This window comes from Lemur catta, chromosome 10 (assembly GCF_020740605.2).
Source record: "Lemur catta isolate mLemCat1 chromosome 10, mLemCat1.pri, whole genome shotgun sequence".
Lineage (NCBI taxonomy): Eukaryota > Metazoa > Chordata > Mammalia > Primates > Lemuridae > Lemur > Lemur catta.
In genome coordinates, this window is record NC_059137.1 from 60,318,251 (window position 1) to 60,341,855 (window position 23,605).

Sequence of the window (23,605 nt, forward strand, 5' to 3'; positions counted from 1 at the left end):
CCCCTCAAATCTATTGAAATTCAAAAATAATAACATAATGGCTTTCTGAACAGTAGTAAGTGTTATCAGTCAACACAATGCAATTCTTATTTGTCATTTAGCTGTGGGCCACTTGTAGCTTGTAGATCAAGGGCTTAGAAACCTTGGTTATGCAGATTAAAACTGTTTTACTTAATGTTGTTAGAGAATTCAGTTATTCTTAAAAATCAAGATGAAGTCTTTGATTCTCCAACCAACTTTTTTTTCTTTTTCTCCAATTAAACATGTAGGTGTCTTGAATGTTACTAAGGACACAAAAATAATAAATTTTGTTCTGATATACTTAAAATTTAGTATAGCCATAAACCTTCATTGTTAACTTCAACAAAAACTATTTAGCAGAGAAAAAAAGTTTCATATGTCTATTTCAAGTAGTGTTCTACTAGGTATTTTCATAATTGAGTACACTGAGTGTTAGATTTATCTTTTTTGTTTTGTTTCTATTTACTTTAGTATCTTTGATTTCTTTAATTTCTTGTGTTTTTAATGTCATTAAAGAAGCTCCAACTCACAAATTTATACTACATGCTACTAGAAAATTTACACTGAGATTCTTTAATATATATTCCAAATACTTAAAGGAACTTAAACTTTTTCATTAAAGATGCCATCCACTTAATGATCTTTTTTATGTGTGTGAAAAGCACTTAAACATTTTCATGTATGTATACAACTGTGCTTGAAAAGATAATTGATCAACAAATGTTTCCATTGTATACTTTCATTTTATACTTGTTTTGATAAGGTCTTATCATCAGCAATTGATAACTAGTCTTGTCATCTGCCTGCTGTCTCTACCATATGCCTGGTATACCATTTTTCCATACCACTGTGATCTATCTATTGTTATTTACCAATAGTTTATATTTAAAAGCTATGCTTCTGTCTGTTCACACTGCTTAAAGATAACTGACTTGACCTCAGTAAATAGCACCTATAAAAATGTCTTATCTTGAAATTAAGTCCAACTAAGTAAAATCTGGGGAGTAAACACAAAGTATTTCTGATATTTAATGTTTTTTCTTAAATAAAATTAAGATTATCTCTTATAATCCAGTCTGTTTGGATAATCCTACTGACTTACACTTACTGTTATTATTTATTCTGATACAGCAAACTGAAAGATCTTCTGTAAATTATGCTAAAACATTAGAGAAATTTTCATTATAAATAACCTGAATACAAGTTACAGTGGATATAGCAATGTTCATAAAGATAGCACAGTAGTTGACAGCAGTCTTAGGAGGCATTTCTTAAAAATTGGAAGGTAACTTTACTGTTATAAAAAGCTTTCTGTACATATCCCTATATCAGTGTGTGTGCCCCCATTTCTTTGTTTAGGTGACAATACAAAGAAAATAGCTTCTTAATATTTATTACATAAATATTTCAATTTTGTGGGAACATGCTAAAAGCTTAATAAAGAAATTAACATAATCTCAGTAAATTGAGCACATAATGCCACCCCATGGCGAATGGCTCCCCAGATACAGAACTGTAGTTATTTTCTAATGTCTACTGCATAATAAAACTATTTAAATATCAGAAGTTACAGTTGTGATAAAATTTCCCTTGACTTTAAAGCAGAAGTCTTGGGTTATAAGAACACTATTCCAGAGCAAATTATAGTGTTACTGGCAGCATATATAAAGAGCATGAAAAAGTGACTATTTCCCAAGCAAATACCCATGGAAGCATGGAATTTTTATATAAAGACTGCATAACTTAATATACTGGAATATTTACAGAATTCTAAGAAAACCTTCACCCTCATTTCTGAAGAATATTACTTGAAAAAACATTTTGGCATTAACTGGTACAATAATTACTTACCTGTTTCTTGTACAGAACCAACTGAATAGTTGCAAGATTAGTTTCCTATTATGTATAGTCAGAATCAAAATTGACAAGAGCACAAATCCTCCATAAGAAAGCAGTCTCTTGAAAGCTTAAAATTTTACAATAAGGTTATTATCCCACTCTAAAAACTTAAGAATGTGTATGTGGGATTCCTTACCTAAAACTAAAAGATGAAACATTAAAGAAACTTAGTTCACATCGTGTTTTTAAAAACAAAATTTTAAAGACCTTTGAGAAGAATCTACTTTTAAGTGCACACTTAAGTTTTAGTACAAAAACCTGAAATCAAGATTATAGTATGCTACTATTTCACTTGAAAAGTAGTACAATGGAAGATCTCTTAATTGTATTACGTATACAGATCCTTGAGGAGTCTTTATAAATTAAATAAAAATTATATTCAACTCTCACCAAAATATCTACTAGAAATCTTTTAAAAATTTAATAATACTGTCATTTTAGATGATAACTACTGGTAACTGGTATCTGGTAACTACTAAAATGCCTTAAGTATGATAAATGTAAAAAGCATTTCTTCCCTAATGCTTTCAACCCAAAATCAGAAGTCTTAAATACAAGTTTAAAAAAAATAGCATATACCACCAAAAATACAGAAACTATTTTCTTTTTAACCAAAATACCAAGTATTTGAAACTTTGTATAAATAACACACACGAAAAAAAAAACCCCACCATATTTTATTTTAGGGATGGTGCCTAAAGTGGAGTAGCATTAAAACAAATGACAACAATAAACAACCCTTTATACTTAATTGAAAAATATGTATGTTCTGATTTTAAAGATATACATTATGAATTTTCTACTGTCATTTTGAATAAAATTAACAAGCATACTTTTTCACCAATTTACCTCTTTTCCCTCTTGTATATGACCCTCTCACAAAAGGAAATAAATCTCTTTCATGACTGCAATAGAGTTCTGAAACCCCTCAAATATAGTTTTTAGAAAAAAATTTCCTAACCTTCTATGCATCTTAATGAGCTTATGCATTTTAAAAACAATCTATTTTATGGCTTATACTTCAATTTAATTCATGACCATAGGTCTCAGGGATTGAAGAATCTTATTGGCAGTCAACAGCTCAAGGAATGACTATTCATTGTAGTCTTAGAAAAATTTGGAGATGGTTCTATTTAAAAAACACATTCACCACAAATAGATACAAGGGAAACAAATAAGAAAATAGATTATGTTATATCTTTGTAAGCTTGTTCTATTTCAAAATGTATTCTTAATTAGGGTTAGGGAAATTTCCTATACAAATAAAACTAGACACTTGTTCCCTTTCCATTAAAAATATTTACAGTACATAAACTACAAGCTAAAAGTATACACCTGCTTATATTGCTGGCCAGTGATAAAGATGAACAAGGACACAAAGGTGCTTATTCAATTATCTAAGCATCTTAATTTATACAGTGAAGTTATTATAGATCAACTATTAAAAAAATTAGAAAACATTAATGAACACCAGCCCTTGTGTAAAACATCACACAAGATGCCAAGATATTATATATCCACTGTGGTAAAAACTGTACATATATATTTTCTGTGCATCTTTAACATTGCAAAATTTACATTATAATTTTTTCACCTCTCAAAAAGCTAAGCTGAAAAAAGTCTGGGCTTTTTTTTTCTTTATCAGAGAAGGGTGAGGTTAGCTGACTGATAATGTTCATGAAACTTTTTACAAAATTCCCTGTTAAGAACTTTTCATTACTGTCTTTTACTGGTGGCCTCATGAAGAGAAACTCACTAAACTTCGAAAGTTTTTGAGTAGATATTTTCACATCTTTGCTGGCTAGCATCATGATTTAGGTAATAATGGTACATGTAATAATAGTTCACAACAATGTGAAATATAACACTTTGTTCTGTAAGTCTACTTTGGTCTCAGAATGAAGGCCATTTCTTTCATCCAGCCATGTTGTCCCTTATCTGATCCACTCGAAGAGCTAGGTCCCTAAAGGAAGGGCGTTGATTTACGTTATTGTTCCAGCATTCTGTCATGATCATATAAATCTGTAAAGTAGAAAATAAATCATAATTACAATGAACACTAAATGCTATCTTTTAAGTGGTGAAGTCATGTATTTGAAATTCCCACTTAATTTTCCTGCACAGGGTATGTGTCATAGCCTATGTCTTATCCAAAGTCATCAGATTTGCTATTTATCTAAAAGCTCAGCAAATTAAATTTCAGAAAGTGACCTGAAATCCTTGAGTAGGAAGAAAAAGAAAATGCATGGTTACTATGAATAAAAACATTTTTTGTTACCTCATCTGGGCATCCATCTGGTCTTGGTAATCGTCCATTATTCTTCAGGAGCTCTATCAAATGGAACACAATCATCTGTCCTTGTTTGTCATTGCCAATCATACGCATAAATTCCTGAAACACAAACCCACTTTTCAATGAGTTTTTTTGTATATTTAATTTGAAGTGGAATTCTTCCTCAACTTCTTCCAGTAAATGGGAAAATTTCAGTATATGTATATTTTTGTATGTTTTGGGAAAAAAACTGGTTTTTCAAACTGGTTGACTGTTAAATGTGAAACCTCTCTCACGCCATTTCCATACTCTAAGAAACTCAACACAAATTCCCTGAGAAGTGTTCAAAACATATGAACTGAACACATATTTACTTTGAGTTTTGTTGTTTTACATTACATTTCAGTTGAAATAAAAAATCTGAATGTAAAAGAGGACATAAAAAGAAAATTAAGAATGAATATATTTAGGCATAAATGCAATGGAGGGAAAAGGTTCATATGTCAAAAGTTCATAAAGTTTGAATTACAAACTATAGCAATATTAACAACACAAATCATTTATTTTTGATCTATAGAGCTCTTATAAATTGGTAAGAAAAATTACCAATACAAATATAGGCAACACACAGAGACGATTCACAGACACACACATATTCACTCCACACACCCAACAAACACATGCTCAATCACACTAAGAAATACAAAGTAAAATATATTCAAATTGCCTATCAATTTGTCAAAACTGCATAAAATATATAATGACCAATAGTAGTAAATGATGAAATGTACACCCCTGTTGAGATGTAATCTGGTACAGCTTTTCTGGAAAGCATTTTGAAATAATCAAAAATCTTTAAAATATTTCATAACCTTTTGCTTATATTTCTATTCTAAAACGATAACCAGAGATAAACAAATATTTATGTATAAGGATGTTCACTATGTCCATTAAAGTATTATTTAAAAGACTGAAAAATGGAAAATGATTGTCAAGACATATATATCCTTACGAAGGAATGCTACCTAGAAATTAGAAATCACATTTGCAGCAAAAATGTCTAGTAAATACCATGCTATAATATTTAATGAAATAGCAAGAGTGCAAACTGCACAGTAGGACCTTAATTTTATAAAACTATATTTGTTTATAAAATTTCACTTTTATATAAATAATAAAAAGCCTGAAAGAAAACATACCATAATATTAAAATGGTTATCTCTGAGTAATTAGAGATTTTTATATTTTCATATTTTTCCATATTAAAAAAATCTACAATGAATAGGAAAAATTTACTTTGAAAGGCTTATTTTAACTTATGCAATAATTCTTAGAATGAATGAGCTTAGTGGATTTTCTAAAAATAATATTAAGAGAATATACTAAATAGTGCTCTAACACCCCCTTTTTAAAAACTCAAATTAACTTAATAAATAAGTTTGGTGTTATTTTGTTGGATATTGCCTTACAAGTAAGCAGTAAGAGGCTCTAAAATAAGTCTTAGGCTTATTATTATTCTCTGAATAAAACCTTTCTCATGTCAAAAAAAAAACCTGAAAATAAATAAAAAGCACACTGACCGCTGGTGGACTTTTACTCTTCTCAATATATGTGAAAAGTTCATATAGAACCACTCCAAAGCTCCAAACATCTGAGGCCACAGAAAACTTGCTCTCTGTCAGTGATTCAGGAGCATACCTGTAATATACGCAGAGTATTTACAAGACAGTTACTTGATGTGCCAACTCTTGATTCTAACTACAAATCATTGTATTTAAATAAAACAAGGTATAGAGAAAAGAATTATCATAGCAGGCCTGAGGCTGCTATACTCAGAAGGGCCTCCTTGCAATGTTAACACTTGGCCTGGCACTTGGGAACTTGGATTTCAGGAAGGGTTCCACAATTCCCTAAAGGATAAGAGTGATTCACTCTGCCTTAACTGTAGAAACAACAGGGTTTATGCTAACATCTGTTTTTCTTCTGGGAGTCTGGGATGTGGTATATACCAGGCAAAATGCCCTTATGTAACTAGTTCCAATAAAAATCTTGGGCAGCCAGTCTCTTAATCAGCTTTCCTGGTAACATTTCACATGTGTTGTTGTAATTCATTGCTGGGAGAATTAAGCATGTCCCACATGACTTTACTGGGATAGGACCCTTGTAAGCTTGTGCTTGGTTTCCTCCAGAATTTGTCCCATATGCCTTTTCCCTTTGCTGATTTTGCTTTGTATTCTTTCCCTGTAATGAATCATTATCATCAATATGACTATATGCTGTGTCCTGTGGAATCATTCCAGCAAATCCTTAAACCTGGGGGTGGTCTTGAGAACCTCTGACATAGAAAGATAACTAAAACCCAAAGAAATTTATTTTGATCTCTATAAGCAGCACCAGGGTTGCCTACAAAGTACCTTCTAAGAACTGAAAAATAAGCTGCTCTTTGCAAGTTAAGCTTTAAATGAATCCAGGTAAGTATCCTAGAGAAAAAATGGCTTCTGGGCTGGAGTAAGACTTAAAGATATAAAAGAAAGAACCTGTTAATCAGAAGGGGAGTGATTATGAGAGGAAGCACAGAAAACAGTCACAGAGAGAAATGATGTCATTGTTCACTCAAGCATTAACATTATCCAAGGAAGACTTTTGGCCCAATGGACTGTGAATGTCATGCTTCTATTGCTAAGTTTATCTTTATTATAGAGATGGCTAACAGAGATCTGTTTCAGACCTTTGAGTTTAAAAATATGAATTCCATAAATTTAATCTCTCCTCAAAATCCAATTTGAGTTTCCTCACTTCCACAAATCCTTCCCTGTCTACTCAAGGTCTTAATGACTTCATGCTACTGAATTTCTACAGTACTAATACTCTATACCACACAGCTGAACATCTAATGCTATATTTTTTATATTTAGCTTTTTAAAAATTTTACATGTCTAAAGAATATAGAAAATGAGAAAATACAGTTAATCCAGAGGTCAAACAAACAAAAAACCTTTATGCATCTAGTTATTTCAAAATATGTATTAGTTTTATTCTACAAGGGGAATGTAATTTCCTTGAAAATGGTGCTACTCCCTCACCCCTTGCCAAATATTCTCTTCCTCTAGTTTTCATGATACTATTCTTTGTAATTTACCCCTCATCTCCATGGCTGTTTTTTTCTGTCTGTTCCATCGCTTATGTAAGGGTAAATACAAATAAAAAAAGAAAAAAATTAATTCACCCTGTTGAAAAATAAGAGGAAAGATTCCTTTCCTTTTTTCTTAGAGCATTTGGAAAACTGAGAATTGTAAATTCTTTGTCTGTTTAAAATGTATGTAAATCTTTTTAAAACCTCTTGCTTAAAAGCCTCTTGCCAACTTTATCACCCAAGAATGTCTTTCTCAAGAACCTGTAACCACCTCTTTGGAATATAATCAAGGAAGATAGCACCCTTACCTCCCAGTTTCTGTGGGAGGGTAGGAGTCTAACTTCTGCAAAAGCCTCCTTCCAAGATGCAAAATTATCTCCTGTCATGAAGATATGAAAAGTGCATACTTCCTTTGTATAAAGCCAATTAGCTAACATAGATGGTCACTCCTAATACCAAGTCAATTTAGGATGAACTGTGTGTGTGACAAATACCATTGTCAAGTCCTCTTACTTGAGGACTAGTTAATGTTTATCCTGAGAATTTGTATGTAATGGGTTATATCTGTTTGGCTATATAAAATCTTTTGATTACCTGTTTCATCTCTTAAAGGCTCCACCTTTTAATACTATCACATTGGCAACAACTGAATTTTGGAGGGCACACATTCAAACCATAGAAGCGCTCAATCCCTTTCCAGCCCTAATTATTCCCTATTTGTTCTGTGATTATGCCATTCACTTTCAAACCCCTGATACTCTTTGTTCTCTACCTCCTCATGGAATGCCCTTCCTCTTGTCTATCTACTAATCAATAGTTGAAATGTCATCTTTTAGTTGTTGTTCTCTCTGATTGATTTAAACCCTCAGCAGAATTACCTGTACTCTTATGTTTTCCCATTAACCTAATTGTTGCACTTACACACTGCCTTGCAATGATTTGATTATACTTGTGACTTTTCCTAAATTATGAGCTCGTAAAAGGAAGCGATTATGGGTAGTGGACCTGTCAGTTGAATTTGCCTACCATGTCAAATTTTCCCTTTTAGTTTAGCCTTCCTACTAAGGGACAGTACTTTTCTGATGCTAATCTTATCTTCTTATCCCAAGCTCCTTTTGTGGTATTTGGAGCACAGTAGGTACTTAATGAATGTTTATTAAATTGTAATCATTAAGTATGCCCAAATCACTGGATCTTCATGTGAGTAACATTTATTGATTACCAGCTAATTCCACTTAACTTCTTTAATTTTTCATTCTGAAAAAAATGAAATTAATGTATCAATAGGACATAACTAAAGTATATGATCATATTTTTATGAGTCTTATTTTCTTGTTTCACTGATACCCTAAAAATAGTTAGACAGTGGCAATGCTAATGATTATCATGAGGACATTCCTTATTAAAATGTGTTTTTAATGTTAAAAAAATTTCAAACCTACACAAATTAGAGAAAAATGAACTGTGTACCTGTCACTTAGCTAAACTCATTACCCCTCTTGTTTCGTATATTACTCCACACCTCTGCCCCACTGGGTTTATGTAAAGTGAATACCAAAGATGATAGTATTTCAACCACAATTATTTCAGGATACATCTCTAAAAGATAAGGATTCTTCTTTAAACACATTCATAATAGCATCGTAAGTTACTCTTCTGTGGGAATAGTCAATTTGTTCTAAATCACTGGTGCTTTCTTACCTGATTTCTTTCTGGAATAACAATTTCAAACAGCGAGGATTAGTTGTAAAATTTACAGATACCAAATAAAATGAAGATAACCAGCAAATACAGATGATCCATGAACTTAGCAGTAGAAAACTGAGTAATCTCTATATTTCTAATAATTCTAATGAATCCCATAAAATATTTATGAATTAAGTTATATTATTTATATTAGTAATTCTAATTTTCAAGTCATATATCAAGAATGTAAATAAAACATACTTAACTAAAATAAAACCTCAAACCTCTATTTTGAAACTAACATCTGACTCAAATATCATCTTAAAAGTATTATTTCAGCAGATCAATAAACCAGAATTAAAATCTATTTAGAATGTATACAAAACCAAAACATTGAAATATAATTTCTCCAAGTCAGCCCTAGAAAACAAAATGCGCCATAAATGAATGGAGGCATAAAAAAAGAAAACTTTGCATCAAAGCACAAATCAATAGAAACAATGTATTACACATAAAAAAAATTAGGGATGAATGCTCCTTACAATTCACAATTTTAATTGAATATCAAAAATTACCTTCAGCTTTAACATATAAAAATATTCAATTAATGCCAGATTAAAGCATTATTAAGAAAGCTTAAAAGTACAAACTCTGAGATCAGACTATCTGTATCTGAATCCCAGTTCTACCATTTATTAGTCATGCAACTTTGAGCAAGCTATTTAACCTATGTATGCTTCAGTTTCCCCATGCTTAAAATGGAGATAATAATTATACACATTCTCCAAGGGTTGTTATAAGGATAAATGAGATAATCTATGAAATGTATTTAGCCCAATGTAAGCATATGATAAATTATAAATATATAAATCAAAAACTATTAATAATAATGAAAAGAAGTTTGTGCTCTAAAATTTGACTTTATTATACTGAAATATACTTACCAGAATATGGGACTTTCACCAGGTTCTTTCACTTTGTAGTATTCTTTGTCTTGTGGCAAGACTTTGGTTAAACCAAAATCTCCAATTTTAACTCTATTCTCATTTTCTACCAATATGTTTCTTGTTGCCAGATCCCTGTGAATATACCTTTTTGTACCAAGATACTCCATACCCTATGGATAAAGTAAATTTTTCTTTCAGTTTAGTTTTATAAGCATAAACAATCTAACTGGTCTTAGCCCTATATACTCCCTTTATTATCTAAGAAAGAGTCTAGAGGATTTCCTAACAATGACTTCAACATGTTCATTTCATCTACAACAAATAACCAGGGTATTAGGTACCTTGCATATCTGAGATGTGTACTGCAGAAGTTTTTTGTGATCTATCCGTTCTTTATGTTTTTGGAGATAGTCTCGTAAACTTCCATATGGTAAATATTCCATAATTAATCTTAGATTACGCCGACCTTTTAACATACAAATAGAAACGTGATGTTTTGCTTTGCCATATTTTTATGAAATATTAGAAAACAATCATACATAAATAACTTAAACATATATAAAATATGAGTCTATGATGACAAAACTTTATTGTAAATTAAAGGTAATGTAGTAGTTAAGAACACAGGCTTTTTGAATAAAAAAGTTTTAAATAGAAGCTTTAAAAATATTTATGTCTTATTTTTCTATAACCCTTTAGGTAAACCAAAATAAACTGATGAGAAAACTTCCTTCCTCCTCATTTATACTGAACAAAAAGCAACTAATTTAAAAATTTTATTTTTATAGAAAATGTAAGGAAAGACAATTTCTTTCTTTAAAAATGATACTCTCTTGGTAAGCTTAAGCAAGTTGTGAAGAGAATGATAAACCAACTGGCCGGAGACTTCTTATAGTTATAGTCCATGATCACCAAGCATAATCTCCAGTCATTACAGAATGCCTGTCTCTCTGGGCACTGGCATATTATAAGTCCAGATTTTAGGACACTATATGTTTCTATTACCCAGGATGCTAAAGATATACCTTGAGTTTAAAATAGGTTTCAGATGGGCAACATACCAGCACTGTAGCACACTCCCTTGTACTTTACAATGTTGTCATGCTGTAGGGATTTCAGGATTTCAATTTCCCTTTCAAAGTCTCTAAGGTGCTCTTCAGTACTGTGCTGAAGCTTTTTTACAGCCACCACCTCCCCAGTGTTGTCCTGTAGAGGGTCATACCGGCACATCTCCACACTTCCAAAATTACCCTAAATGACACATCACATAAGGATGGAAATATCAAGTTTTCAAGACAAATTACTAATAAATTCTAATTACACAGAAAATTCCAGTAGCTGGAATTAGCAGACATATCTCTAAGCTTAAATTAAGCAACTTTTAGAACAAGAAATGGAAATATTATCTCAATAAGTAGGTAGTAAACCTATAAATTTAATTTCTTCAAAAGGAATTACAGGGTGAAATATAAATACTTCAAAAAAAGCATTTAAACAACTGACAAATGATGATCATTAATTATTAAGAGAAACCAAGGGGCATGCTAGGGAATTCCTACACTTTTGTCATTAACTTTCAGGAAGAATTTTCCTTCTTCACAACATATTGTTTGATATCATTGTCAGTAATCTGGATGAAATATATCTGTTACGAACTGAATGCCTGTGACTCCACAAAATTTATATGATAAAGCCCTAACTCCCAATATGATTATATTTGGAAGTTGGGCCTTGTGAGGAGGTGATAAAGGTTAAAGGAGATCATAAGGGTAGAGCCCTAATGCCAGAGGCCTGGTGGCTTATGAGAGGAAGAGACACTAGCAATTTCTCTCTCCCATGTGAGGACACAGCAAGAAGACAGCCATCTGGAAGCCAGGAAGAGAACACTCACCAGAAACCAAACTGTCTAAACTTTGACCTTGGACTTTTCAGCCTCCAGAACTGTGAGAAATAAATATCTGTTGTCTAAGCCACCTAATATGGTATTTTGTTGTGACAGAGTGAGCAGACTAACATAGGGTCTCATTTATTCATTCAAGAAAGTAAGAAATTTTTAGCCTATGGAGATATCCCTACATTTTTAAAAAATGATCAGTATTTAAAGAAGTCCACTCTCTTTATCTATGATTTATTATCTACATTGAATTGGTAAGTTGTTATATAACATTTAAAATGAAGCATAAATTTTTGGTATTAATCAAATTAGTGTATTTTGGATATTATTGCATTATCAAAGAATAAAACCATATAGTTCTTGAGCTATAAGATTCTAAATCACTATATTTTCAGTTATATATTTGAATTCAATTAAAAAAAAACCTAGACCATATATAGGCTCAAAGCTAAATCTCTAATTACATAGTTTGGAAGGGCAGACAGGAAGGTAAGTAAGACCTGGGACTCTTGAGTCAGACAGATTGGAGCTAGAATTCTGATTCACTACTTACTCTCTTTGTGACCTTGAATAAGTCACTTTTCTCTCTGAACATCAGTTTTTCACTCTTTAAAGTGGAGGATAATAAAATGCCTATCTCATATTACTGCTGTAAGAAATTATTCCAAAACATATTTTAAAAAACAAAAGTAGGAAATAAGAGTTTCATATTCTCTCTTCCTACTTAACAATGCATCAATAAAATTTATTTTCCAGTACCTTTATACATTACTTGAAAATAAGATTTTTAATTATTGTAAAGTATCATACAAATGTACTAATTTTTAAAATTGAAAATATAAACATATAGTAAGAAAAGTTTTAAAACTTAATACATTCATAAGTAAGGTTGTTATAGGGGATTATAGAGTTCAAAGTGAACTCATTTAGTACAGACAGGTGTGGCATAGAGAACTTGAGAAATTTTAAAAGGGCATTGGAAAGGCATGCAAAATAATGGCAGGAGGTAAGGTGAACAAGAAAACAATGAGTACCAAAACATATTCAAGGAATGTGGTACAAGATGGTAGTCAATGATGGGAAAAGGGAAGAATAACAATCATATTCAGAGAAAACTAAGAATGATGCTGACAGTTTGAAAGTAGCTGCAACAAGGTCCAGATCTCTGAATCGTAGATCTGCACCATGGAGGAAGAGGGAATAAAGAGGATTTCAAAAAAAGTAAGTAAGTTTTCATTGAGGTAAAGAGGTAAAGGATATAAAGAATATAAAGTATATGTGGGCATGAGCATAAAGGAAGACAGCAAAAATACGCATTTTGGAATTCAAATAGAAGAAAAAGTTTCACAATAGTTTCTTAGTTCTTTGTACAAGAGTATTCAGCCAGGCGCGGTGGCTCATGCCTGTAATCCTAGTACTCTGGGAGGCCAAGGAGGGAGAATTGCTTGAGGTCAGGAGTTCTAGACCAGCCTGAGTAAGAACAAGACCCTGCCTCTACTAAAAACAGAAAAAATTAGCCGGACGTGGTGGCACACGTCTGTAGTCCCAGCTACTCAGGAGGCTAAGGCAGGAGGATCCCTTGAGCCCAGGAGTTTGAAGTTGCTGTGAGTTAGGCTGATGCCACAGCATTCTAGCCCAGATGGCAGAGCGAGACTCTGTCTCAAAAAAAAGTATTAAAATATGCCATTATTTCTGTTGGCTTAAAAAATATGGATATAATTTTAAGTACATAAATCTCTTTGGAATATTTTCTCTATGCTGCTAATTGAAAAGGATAATTTAAAGGAATGCAGTAGTAGGCCAAAACTGCTTTTTATAAAATAAAAAGGTGACATGCAATCATTTTTGTAAAATTACATGTTAGATTGCTTCAATAAGACAATATATATAGCCAGACAAACCATTGAACACTTCAATTCTTTTAAACAAACAAAGATAAAATTATAGTGTTGAATGCAGATAGGAAATATCCACATTAAAATATCTATAAGTGATTAAAAATTATACCATTTTCCTTTCATTTCATACAAACTAAATTTTGTAGGAAACTAACTAAATTAAACTTACAAATGTTTTGGTTGTAGATGTATTTTTAAAATGTCTTCCTTACAGTCTCCTCAAATTATTTATGTTTAAGATAATTTTAAACCCAAATAGCTATGTAAAAAACTAAAAATGTGGGGAATTAATTCAAAATTACAATGGGAAATGTAAATAAATGATGATACATTCACTTTTAAAATTATGTTTCAAAAGACTATTAATAACATGGGAAAATATTAACGTGAAAATAGCACAATACAGAATTGCATATATAAAATGGTTTCACTTTTTAAAGAAAGTGTGTGTGTAGGTATACAGAAACTAGAACAAAGGGAATGCATCTGTATCTTCCAATTTGCTATAAGTAAGGTATATATCACTTTCATAACTAGAAAAAAATTACTTGAAAAGATACTTTATAATTTAGTTTGATCTTCTGTGTTAATTAATAAATTAGTGATGTTTTGATGTATCATTATATCTATTTCTTAAATACCAGTATACATTGCTAAATCATAATAATATCCTTTGTTTTACTTCAATATATGACAAACTTGTGCACCTAGTAATGTGTTAGGAGGTAAAGGAACTTTAAGTAAAAAAAAAAGAAGCAAGCAAACAAAAACCAAAATTTAATAAATTAAAAAGACTGTGATTAATAACTATTAATAAATTGGAGGTGGTTCCCAAGATGGCTGACTAGAGACATTGGCTATCAGATTGTCCTGGAAGGAAAGAATGGTTTCAGATAAAGGAGAGGAGGGAATGGGCACAGCTCACGTGTAGTTCAGAGGGAAAGGTGCAGAGCCTGCTGGAGACGTCACAGAAAGAAATTGTGAAGCAGAACAAGAAGAAAGAAAAAGATAATGGCAAAGGTCAGCCCTGGAGAAGCTCAGAGCCCAGTGAAGAGGAGAGTTCCCAGAAAAGGAGAGCATGTGCCCTACAAACCTATCAACCCAGAGCTGAGAGCAGAGGAGCCAAATGAGCATAAACCAGCAAAAGAACCCTAGTAACATGAAAAAAACAAAATAGTTTAACATACCCAAGGGATCACAATGGAACTACAGTAGTAAACTATACCCACAGGAAATTGCTGAAATGACAGCAGTAGAATTCAGAATATGGATGGCAAATAACATGAAGAGATTGAAGAGAAAGCTGAAAACCAACAAAAAGAAGCCAAAAAGAAAATTTTAGTAAATCAATGAAAAGTCACTAAAGAGCTAGACAACATAAGAAAGGATATAACAGAACAAAAGGAAATGAAAGAGTCATTTAGGAAATTTCAAAACAGACCAGAAAGTTTCAACAACAGACTAAACCAAGGAGAAGAAAGCATCTCAGAACTTGAAGACAAGGCTCTTGAGATAACTCAGTTATTCACAGTGGCAGAGAAGAGAATAAAAATGTATGTCTCTCAGTATTCACTGAGAGAGAGAGAAGAGACTATGTGAAGTGAACTAACATTCAAATTACAGGTATCGGTGAGTGAGAAGAAGAAAGAGCTAAAAGCATGGAAAACCTATTTGAGGGAATTATTGAGTAAAACTTCCCTGGTATTGCCAGATTCAGACAAATAGATATAAGACAGTCAACTAACACTGGGAAGATTCATAGCAAATAAGATATCTCCAACACACGTAGTAATCAGCCTGGCTAAAATCAAAATGAATGAGAAAATTCTGCAAGTAGCAAGATGAAAGCAACAAACAACCTACAAAGGAAAACCCATCAGGCTAACTGCAGACTTCTTAGCAGAAACCTTATAAGCCAGAAGGGATTGGGGCCCCATATTTAATCTTCTTAAACAGAACAACTGTCAGCCTAGAATTTTATATCCTGTAAACCTAAGTTTCACAACTGACGGAGAAATTCTTTTCCAGACAAGCAAACACTCAGGGAATTTTTCCACGACCAGACTAGCACCGCAGGAAATATTCAGAGCAGCATTATACATGAATCAGCACAATAGATACCCACCAGTTTAAAATCACCCCCCAAAGCCCTAAAACTCACAACTCTTATAAAACAATAGAATAGCACAAGAGGGAAAACAAAGCAATAAGGTATTGATGAACAGATAACATGCCACATATCAATTCTGTCACCCAACGTTAATGATCTGAATGCTCCTCTCAAAAGACATAGGCTGGTTGAATGGAAGAAAAAACACATCCCAACTATCTGCTGTCTCCAGGAAACACATCTAAACCACAAAGATGTATACAGACTCTGCATGAAAGGATGGAAAAAATATTCCACATAAATGGAAATCAAAAGCAAGCAGATGTAGCCATTTTTATATCACATAAATTGACTTTATACCAACAATGGTAAAGAAAGACAAAGAGCGTCATTATATAATGATAAAGGGAGCAATTCAACAAGAAGACAACAATCCTAAATATATATGTGCCTAACATAGAAGCTCCCAGATACATAAAGCAAATTTTACTAGAGCTAAAAAATAAATAGCACCATGATAATTGCTGGAGACCTCAACACCCCACTGTCAGAGCTGGACAAATCATCAAAGCAGAAAATAAATAAATAAACCATGGAATTAAACCAGACTCTAAATCAAATGGACCTAACAGACATTTACAGAACATTCTACCCCAAAACTACAGAATATACATTCTTCTCAGCAGCACATGGGACATTCTCCAAGACTGATCATATCTTAGGCCACAAAACATGTCTTAAAAAATTTTAAAAATAGAATTAATACCATGTATCTTCTCAGAACAGAGTGGAATAAAACTAGAAAACAATCAAAAGAGAAACACTCAATTCTACACCAGAAATTAAACAACCTGCTGCTGAATGATTATTGGGTCAAGAATGAAATTAAGATGGAAGTCAAAAGAGTCTCGTAACCAAACAACAAAGGAGAGACAGCTATCAAAATCTGTGGGACTCAGCAAAAGCATTCCTCAGGGGAAAATTCATAGCCTTAAATGCATACATCAAATAGACAGAAAGGTCACAAATTAACCTATCTTCTAGATATCAGCCTAGGCAAAGAATTTATGACTAAGTGCCCAATGGCAATTACAGCAAAAACAAAAATAAATCAATGGAATTTGATTAAACTAAATTTGATTAAACTAAACTTCTGCACAGATAAGGAAATAATCAACAGAACAAATAGACAACCTACAGAATGGTAGAAAATATTCACAAACTATACATCTGATAAAGGACTAATATCTAGAATCTACAAAGAACTCAAGCAAATCAGCAAGAAAAAAACAACCCCATTAAAAAGTGGGCAAAAGACATGAATAGAAGCTTTTCAAAAGAACATAGATGGCAAAGAAACATATGAAAAAAATGCTCAACATCACTAATCATCAGGGAAATGCAAATCAAAACCACAATGAGCTATCACCTTACCCCTACTCACCAATAAGCCCATGAATAAGTCATATTATGCGAACTTCTGTCTTTTCCATAAACAATTTAGTGTTTGCTTTGTGATCAAAATAAAAATCCAGAGTGGAAATAAAAAAATTATTTTCTTTACATCTTAATGGCATATAAAGATTTGCCCCGTAAGGATAATATTAGAATATGATAATGCAACTGAAGCATACTCACAAATACATCAAATACATATGTGGGACAGTAGAAGTAGCATGGAAGCAGGAGTAGGGAAACAAAGGTTCTCATCTCATATCTGTTAATATCTAGCTGTGTAACCATAGGCAAGTTACTTAACTTCTCTGGACCTCAATTTTTTTCACTGTAAAATGAAGAGATTATTCTTAAGTCTGAAGTATTATTTCCCAAACAGTTCTAGAAAACACTTTCTATGAGATGTCTATAGATAAGAGGGGGAATGGAAGTTAACAAGGCTTCTATGGTCTAATAAATTTTGGACACACTGCATACTACCAGGAAATTGATGCTATCAACAGAGAATTATTGTCAAAGCCAGTTTGGTCTGTGGCCTCTAAAATATTTCCCAATATTTCCTACCTTCTAGCATTCATGCTTTTCTATAATCCATCCCTCAGCCCACCCTTGAGTATGGGCTTGATTTTTTGACTCACTCGTAATGAAGAGAATATGGCAAGAGTGATAAGATGCTACTCCTGTGATTAGGTTATATGCAACTTGGTTATAAGCTTCCAATTTGGATGTTTGTTCTGAGCTGCTATGCTGTGAGGCAGCCCTGTGGAGAGGCCCATGTAAGTGATCTTGGAAGCAGATTTTCTGAGGCCTATCAATAGCCATATGAGTGAGTCTGGAAGCAGATTTTCCCCTATTCAAGCCTTTAGATGAGACACAAGGCCTGGCTAACACCTTGATTACAGTTTTGTGAGAAACTTTAATCTAGAACCACCCAGCTAAGTTGCTTCCAGATTCCTGACTCACAGAAACTGGAGATAATAAACGTTTTTAGCTGTTAAGTTTTAGGGTGATTTGTTATGTAGCAATAGATAACTAATGCACTCAAAAACCTGGATGTGGCTGTTTTGTTTTGCTTCTTTGCCAATGCTATATCCCTTCAAACATTCCCAAGAATATTTTACCAACAAGGAACAACAGTAGAGAATTAATACAACTAAGCCACTACTTAGTATAACCCCCAATGTTTAGGTCTAGTAAAGCTGGATTGGAATATTTAGCTTAGGCTCAAAGCCTAAGTGAGGCCTTCATATTGTGTTCATGCCAAAATCCAACTCATAAGGCCACATGGTACAGAACCCGATACCAGCCAACTTAAGGGAAGAAAGAGAGGAGGCTTACACTATGGTTGGGGCTGCTAAGAACTGAGCCTTTCCTGGTCTTTCTTATAATATGTAGGTTACATATGACTGCATGACCTTTCAATAGATACTCCCTCTGGTAGTGAATATGGTCCAATATCCTAGGCCCTAAGCAATCAGATTAATTTTTTCTCCCTGAGATGACTAAAAGGCAGAAAAACAGGTAGAAAGGCTTAAGTGTTCCTTTCTCTATTTCATTGACTCATTTATGATAAACTACAATTTCCTCCTACCAAGAAACAGTCCCATGGTCAAGATATTTGAGAAATACTGCCTAATTTTTCATCGTTTTGAAGATGTTCAATGCACATTACATGTTAAAGGAGGCTCTGAAAAGTTCTTCAGTAAAGATAACTGTTTATTTAACATAGCATTTCTGCAACATCTGACAAATAAACTTTTTTTCTACAAACACTCCTTAAATTTTGTAGAAAGTGGACTTTAGAGATTCTGTAAAGCCTTTTTTCCTAAATAAAATGTTGTATGATTATACTCTATTTGAAAAACTTCTGACAATTTACCTTGCCAAGTTGCTGTAGAAATTTCAAGTGTCTCTCTTCAAACTGTGTGGGGTCCCTGTCTTCAAAAGCACCAGAAAAGCCTAGGGCACCTATCCTCATATTTGGTAACATGTCATTTTCAGTTAATAGTTCATAATCTGGAGAAATAAAGAATATTAGCACCTTAAGTTGGCAAATATATTATCTGGGTTAAACTGATACACATTCAAGCTGACCAAAATAAATAGAATGAGTTACAAATACTAAATGATACAGAGAAATTCAAATCATTTACATTATATTAATGGGAGCCTTTAATCATTATCCATAATCTGACAGGCTCTCAAGAAATATTTTATAAAGGATAAATAATTACTTTACAAAATAGGTGGTTTTAACATTCTTAAAGTAAGGTTATATGTTGATTTTTGTGGTGAAAATGGTGAGTAGCACTGGAACAAGAAGTACTTAGGGGTCAAACATATTCATAACTCAACATTTTAAAGGAGGAAAGAACAAAGCTAAACAAATCTACCTCATATTTAGAAAATCAATTATAAAACATACCAGAAATAGTTAAAAACAAAAAGAATTATTTTTAAAAATTCAATTTAGCCAAATAAATATCTGTGGTATATGTCTCATTAACTAGCAAACTACAATTAGGTTATTCAGAAAAAAAGGACTTTAAAATGAAAGACTGCTCAATCAAGAAGATTAGCATATGTACAAAGCATGAAAAGTCATATGAACATAAGAAATTAAGAGGGCCTAAAAGACATCAAGAAAATTCTTGGAAAGAATTACAAAATTGGTAAAGATTACAACAAAGATAGAAAGATAGCTGGAAAATCAATAAGGTCACTCCCTCAATACATACCTGGAGTAAACAAGCTGTTAAGATCTCGTATGATGGCTCTGAAAGAAGGCCTAAAATCTGGTTCATAATCCATACAATTATTTATAAGGTTTGCTAACTCTGTCCACTTTGGTGCAGGAAGCTGGTGCCTATCTTCATAAAACTGTAGTTTCTATAATTAAAGAACCACATGCCGAGAATAAATTTTATAATGCCATACCAACTTTCTTTTTAAAATCAGATGGGCTAAAAAATACCAAATCATGTGAAAGAAACCTGAAGGATCACAGATAGAGTAATTCCAACTTACAGTCTATATAAACTTACTCTTTGAGAATCCAGAGCACTCAGAGGCTTATCTCCTCCACTGCATATTTCCCACAAAGTGGTACCAAAACTCCATTTGTCTGTTGCCAAATTTAGATTTTTAGGATTTTCAATGCACTCAGGTGGTACCCATGGTATTCTCTCCTGAAGAACTTTTAAATGAGAGGAACAACGTATAGTTAAATAACCCCCACAACAAAACCATTCTTTTATGTGCACATAGTTTTAAAACTCATTAGAACAATGGGCCTTTTTTGTTTTGGAGAGGGTACATGTACACATGTGCATGCTTGCAGAAGCTTAAGAGCTTTGAGATCATCTAATTCAACATCTCACCTTTAACAATGACAACACTGAGACCCACAAAGATTGAATAATTTGCCCAAAGCCACACAATGTCACACAACCTGTTAGCAACACAGACAGAATTAGAATCCTGCACTGTGAATTCTGTATCAACTAGTCGTTTTTCCATCAAATCATAGTGTCTGAATTGCCATACCACTTTCTCTATCTCTTCCCATTTTGGAAGTTCTACTTTCCAAAATTTTTTTTTTCTATAAAATTTGTCCTAAAATTGCCTTTTGATACTTTTTTGCATCATTCAGAGATGTTCTAATGATTTAATAGCAGTGGCAATGGCAATTCTCACTTGCAGATGAAAAAAAAAAGGACCAATAAGCATTTATCATTACAGCGGATGGATGACTAAATTATACCAAGATATTCTACATATGGAATTGATAAAGGTGGGTTCTGTCTAGATCATGGAATTCTCCAAGTAAAGGTTCTGTGGTCTTTGACTCTATCAACCAGAAAGATGGTATTCCAGGTAGGAAGAAATGTAACTCTACCTTCTGGTAGCCTGACGTAGACAGACAGACAGACATCTTCACTGTATGAATACATTTTCTCCTTTTTCACCTCCCATTCCACAGGGTAAAATTTCCCTGAGTACCAGATCTGAGACCCTGTAAGATTTTTTGCCCCATACTAATGCTCTATTATCACTGTCTTCTCAGTTAGATAAACAATCCAAGTTTAAGCACTACTGGCTCAAATAGAATACTATATATCAATGTACAAAAATTGATCCATTTAGATTCTAAATTTAGAACATTCAATTGAAGAAATTAGCTAACAATTATAACATTATCTGGACCCAAAAAACTCCTCTCAACTAAATGACTGAAATTTTACTTTTAACTAATTGTGCTAAACAGAAGATTAACAGACACAAAAGAAAGTTTTTATAAAGTTTTTAAAAGTTGGAATTAGCTGGATAATTAAATAATATCTTGAGCTAGATCATATATCCTCTCAAATTTTTATTTAGTGAATAGAGGAAAGGAAAATTTCGAAAATTTACTTGTGGCTCAAAGAGTATTAGAAGATTTCACATTAAAAAATGGACAAAATCTTATCTTCCAACCATAATTAGGGATTAAAACTGTTTTTAAAAAATCATCTCACAGTCCACAATGATATGCTTACAAGAAAGAATGAACAAAGACTAGGATGTAACTGTAACTTAATTTAAATTACTAAAAGTGATAGCTACATTTTATTTTTAATCAAGAACATATCAATAAAATAGAGTTCAAGGAAAATTAACAACATGCTTTTTGTGCTATTACCCAAGTGAAGCTTAATAAAGTTAAATGCAATCCCTGTAGAACTTACTGTCCTTTGGCAAAACTGTAATACTAATGCCAGGATCACTAAGTTTGACGAAAGGAGGATTTCCTGTCTTCCTGTCTTCTTCTCTGATAAGCAGAATATTTTTGGCACACACATTTCCATGAATAAGGGTTTTTTCTTCCTATTAAAGTTAAATGCACATACATTCAAATATCACCCCACAAATAGTTGAGCATTTAATATGTTCAAGGCCCCAAAACAGATTTAAAGAAGGAAAACATGTAAGATACTAAAATAAATATTAATTTGGAGGCATGCTTTTAGATAATAAAAGGAAATTTATGAATTCTGATGGTGCTTCCCGGTTTACGTTAAATGACACAATAATCTATACCCATAATAAAACGAGTTAATTAAAACTACCCAGTGCCACTTCACACTCTAAGGCTGACATTCTAAATGGTATGTATTTCTGTGTGGTAGCTGACACTAAGAAATACGTTTCCTTTCTACAGCAGGATGCAGGTGCACCCTGAGGGGTCAGATCACTGGCTGACCCTCAGGTATTCTGCTTCTCTATCAACAGAGCTTTCTCACTAAACAGAATGTCCAACTGCCCACAAATACAGCAGCATGACATGTTTCTGCAAAATTTTTGGTGAAATTTTCTAAACCCAAGTGACACAAACTATAGGCTCTCAGTAGTTCTAAGAGACTGGTGGGATGAGAAAACTGTTTCTTTCAAAAGTCATTTTACAGAAGTAAACATATGCTTAAAATAATCTCTTTCATCACGAAACACAGAATATTTTAAATGAGTCTGTATCCATTTACAGATTGGTTTCCTATTTCCAGGTCAAGAAAATTTCTATATTGTTTCATAAGATAAAACAATAAGTTTTGATAAAAATACACTAATTACTTACTAGAAAAAGCATGGCCCATGCCAACTGTTTTGCCACTTCAAGTTTCCATAATATATTGATATAATTTTTATTCTTTTTCAGATATGTATCTAGTGATCCAAATTTTACGAACTCCTGAACTAGAATATCTGCATTAAAATATAAGTAATAATAAGGCTCAAGTATAGATACAATTAAAATATAAAGTTTTATAAATATATTTATAGCTATATATGAATATTATTGGTAAAGAAATTAACTAAGCAAAACTGACTACTGTAAAGAAAACTTAATCATATACATCAATGTGATTTTTGGTTTTTAATTTATTTACAACAGCAAGAGATAGGAATCTAAACAATGATATATTATCATATGTTATATATAATATAATATAAAATAATACAAATAACACAATATTATATATATTACTCCAGCACACTATTACTAATTAGTACTGAGTTAATGGCTGTTTTGAAATAAATGAAAATTTCTCACATAGTTTCTTTTCCACAAATATATTTAGATATTCAAACTTTCCTGAAGTTCTTCAACACACAAAAATTAATAGCCATGCCTACTCTATTATAGGCCTAAAGGAGAATTTTAGCTCTAACTCAATTTATCGTTTTAATTTATGCTACAAAAAAAGCAAAATGAGTGTTTTGCATTGCTTTATCTTTAAAGCTATTTTTAAATA

At 32.4% G+C, this 23,605-nt stretch overlaps 1 protein-coding gene across 2 annotated transcripts in view; it reads right to left on the reverse strand.

The window, feature by feature from the left end:
• Nucleotides 1-1,398: 1,398 nt before the first annotated feature.
• The window catches only part of JAK2 (Janus kinase 2), a 102,783-nt gene continuing 80,576 nt past the window's right edge, over nucleotides 1,399-23,605 (reverse strand). For both annotated transcript variants that reach the window (XM_045563889.1, XM_045563890.1), the window contains exons 15-25: nucleotides 22,927-23,054; nucleotides 22,043-22,181; nucleotides 20,360-20,511; nucleotides 20,054-20,204; nucleotides 19,195-19,331; nucleotides 11,020-11,209; nucleotides 10,300-10,424; nucleotides 9,956-10,128; nucleotides 5,773-5,890; nucleotides 4,199-4,312; nucleotides 1,399-3,942 (exon numbers count right to left, since the gene is read on the reverse strand). In XM_045563889.1, the coding sequence (XP_045419845.1) occupies nucleotides 3,835-3,942; nucleotides 4,199-4,312; nucleotides 5,773-5,890; nucleotides 9,956-10,128; nucleotides 10,300-10,424; nucleotides 11,020-11,209; nucleotides 19,195-19,331; nucleotides 20,054-20,204; nucleotides 20,360-20,511; nucleotides 22,043-22,181; nucleotides 22,927-23,054 (1,535 nt within the window). In that variant the 3' untranslated portion in view covers nucleotides 1,399-3,834. The remainder of the gene's footprint in view (nucleotides 3,943-4,198; nucleotides 4,313-5,772; nucleotides 5,891-9,955; nucleotides 10,129-10,299; nucleotides 10,425-11,019; nucleotides 11,210-19,194; nucleotides 19,332-20,053; nucleotides 20,205-20,359; nucleotides 20,512-22,042; nucleotides 22,182-22,926; nucleotides 23,055-23,605) is intronic.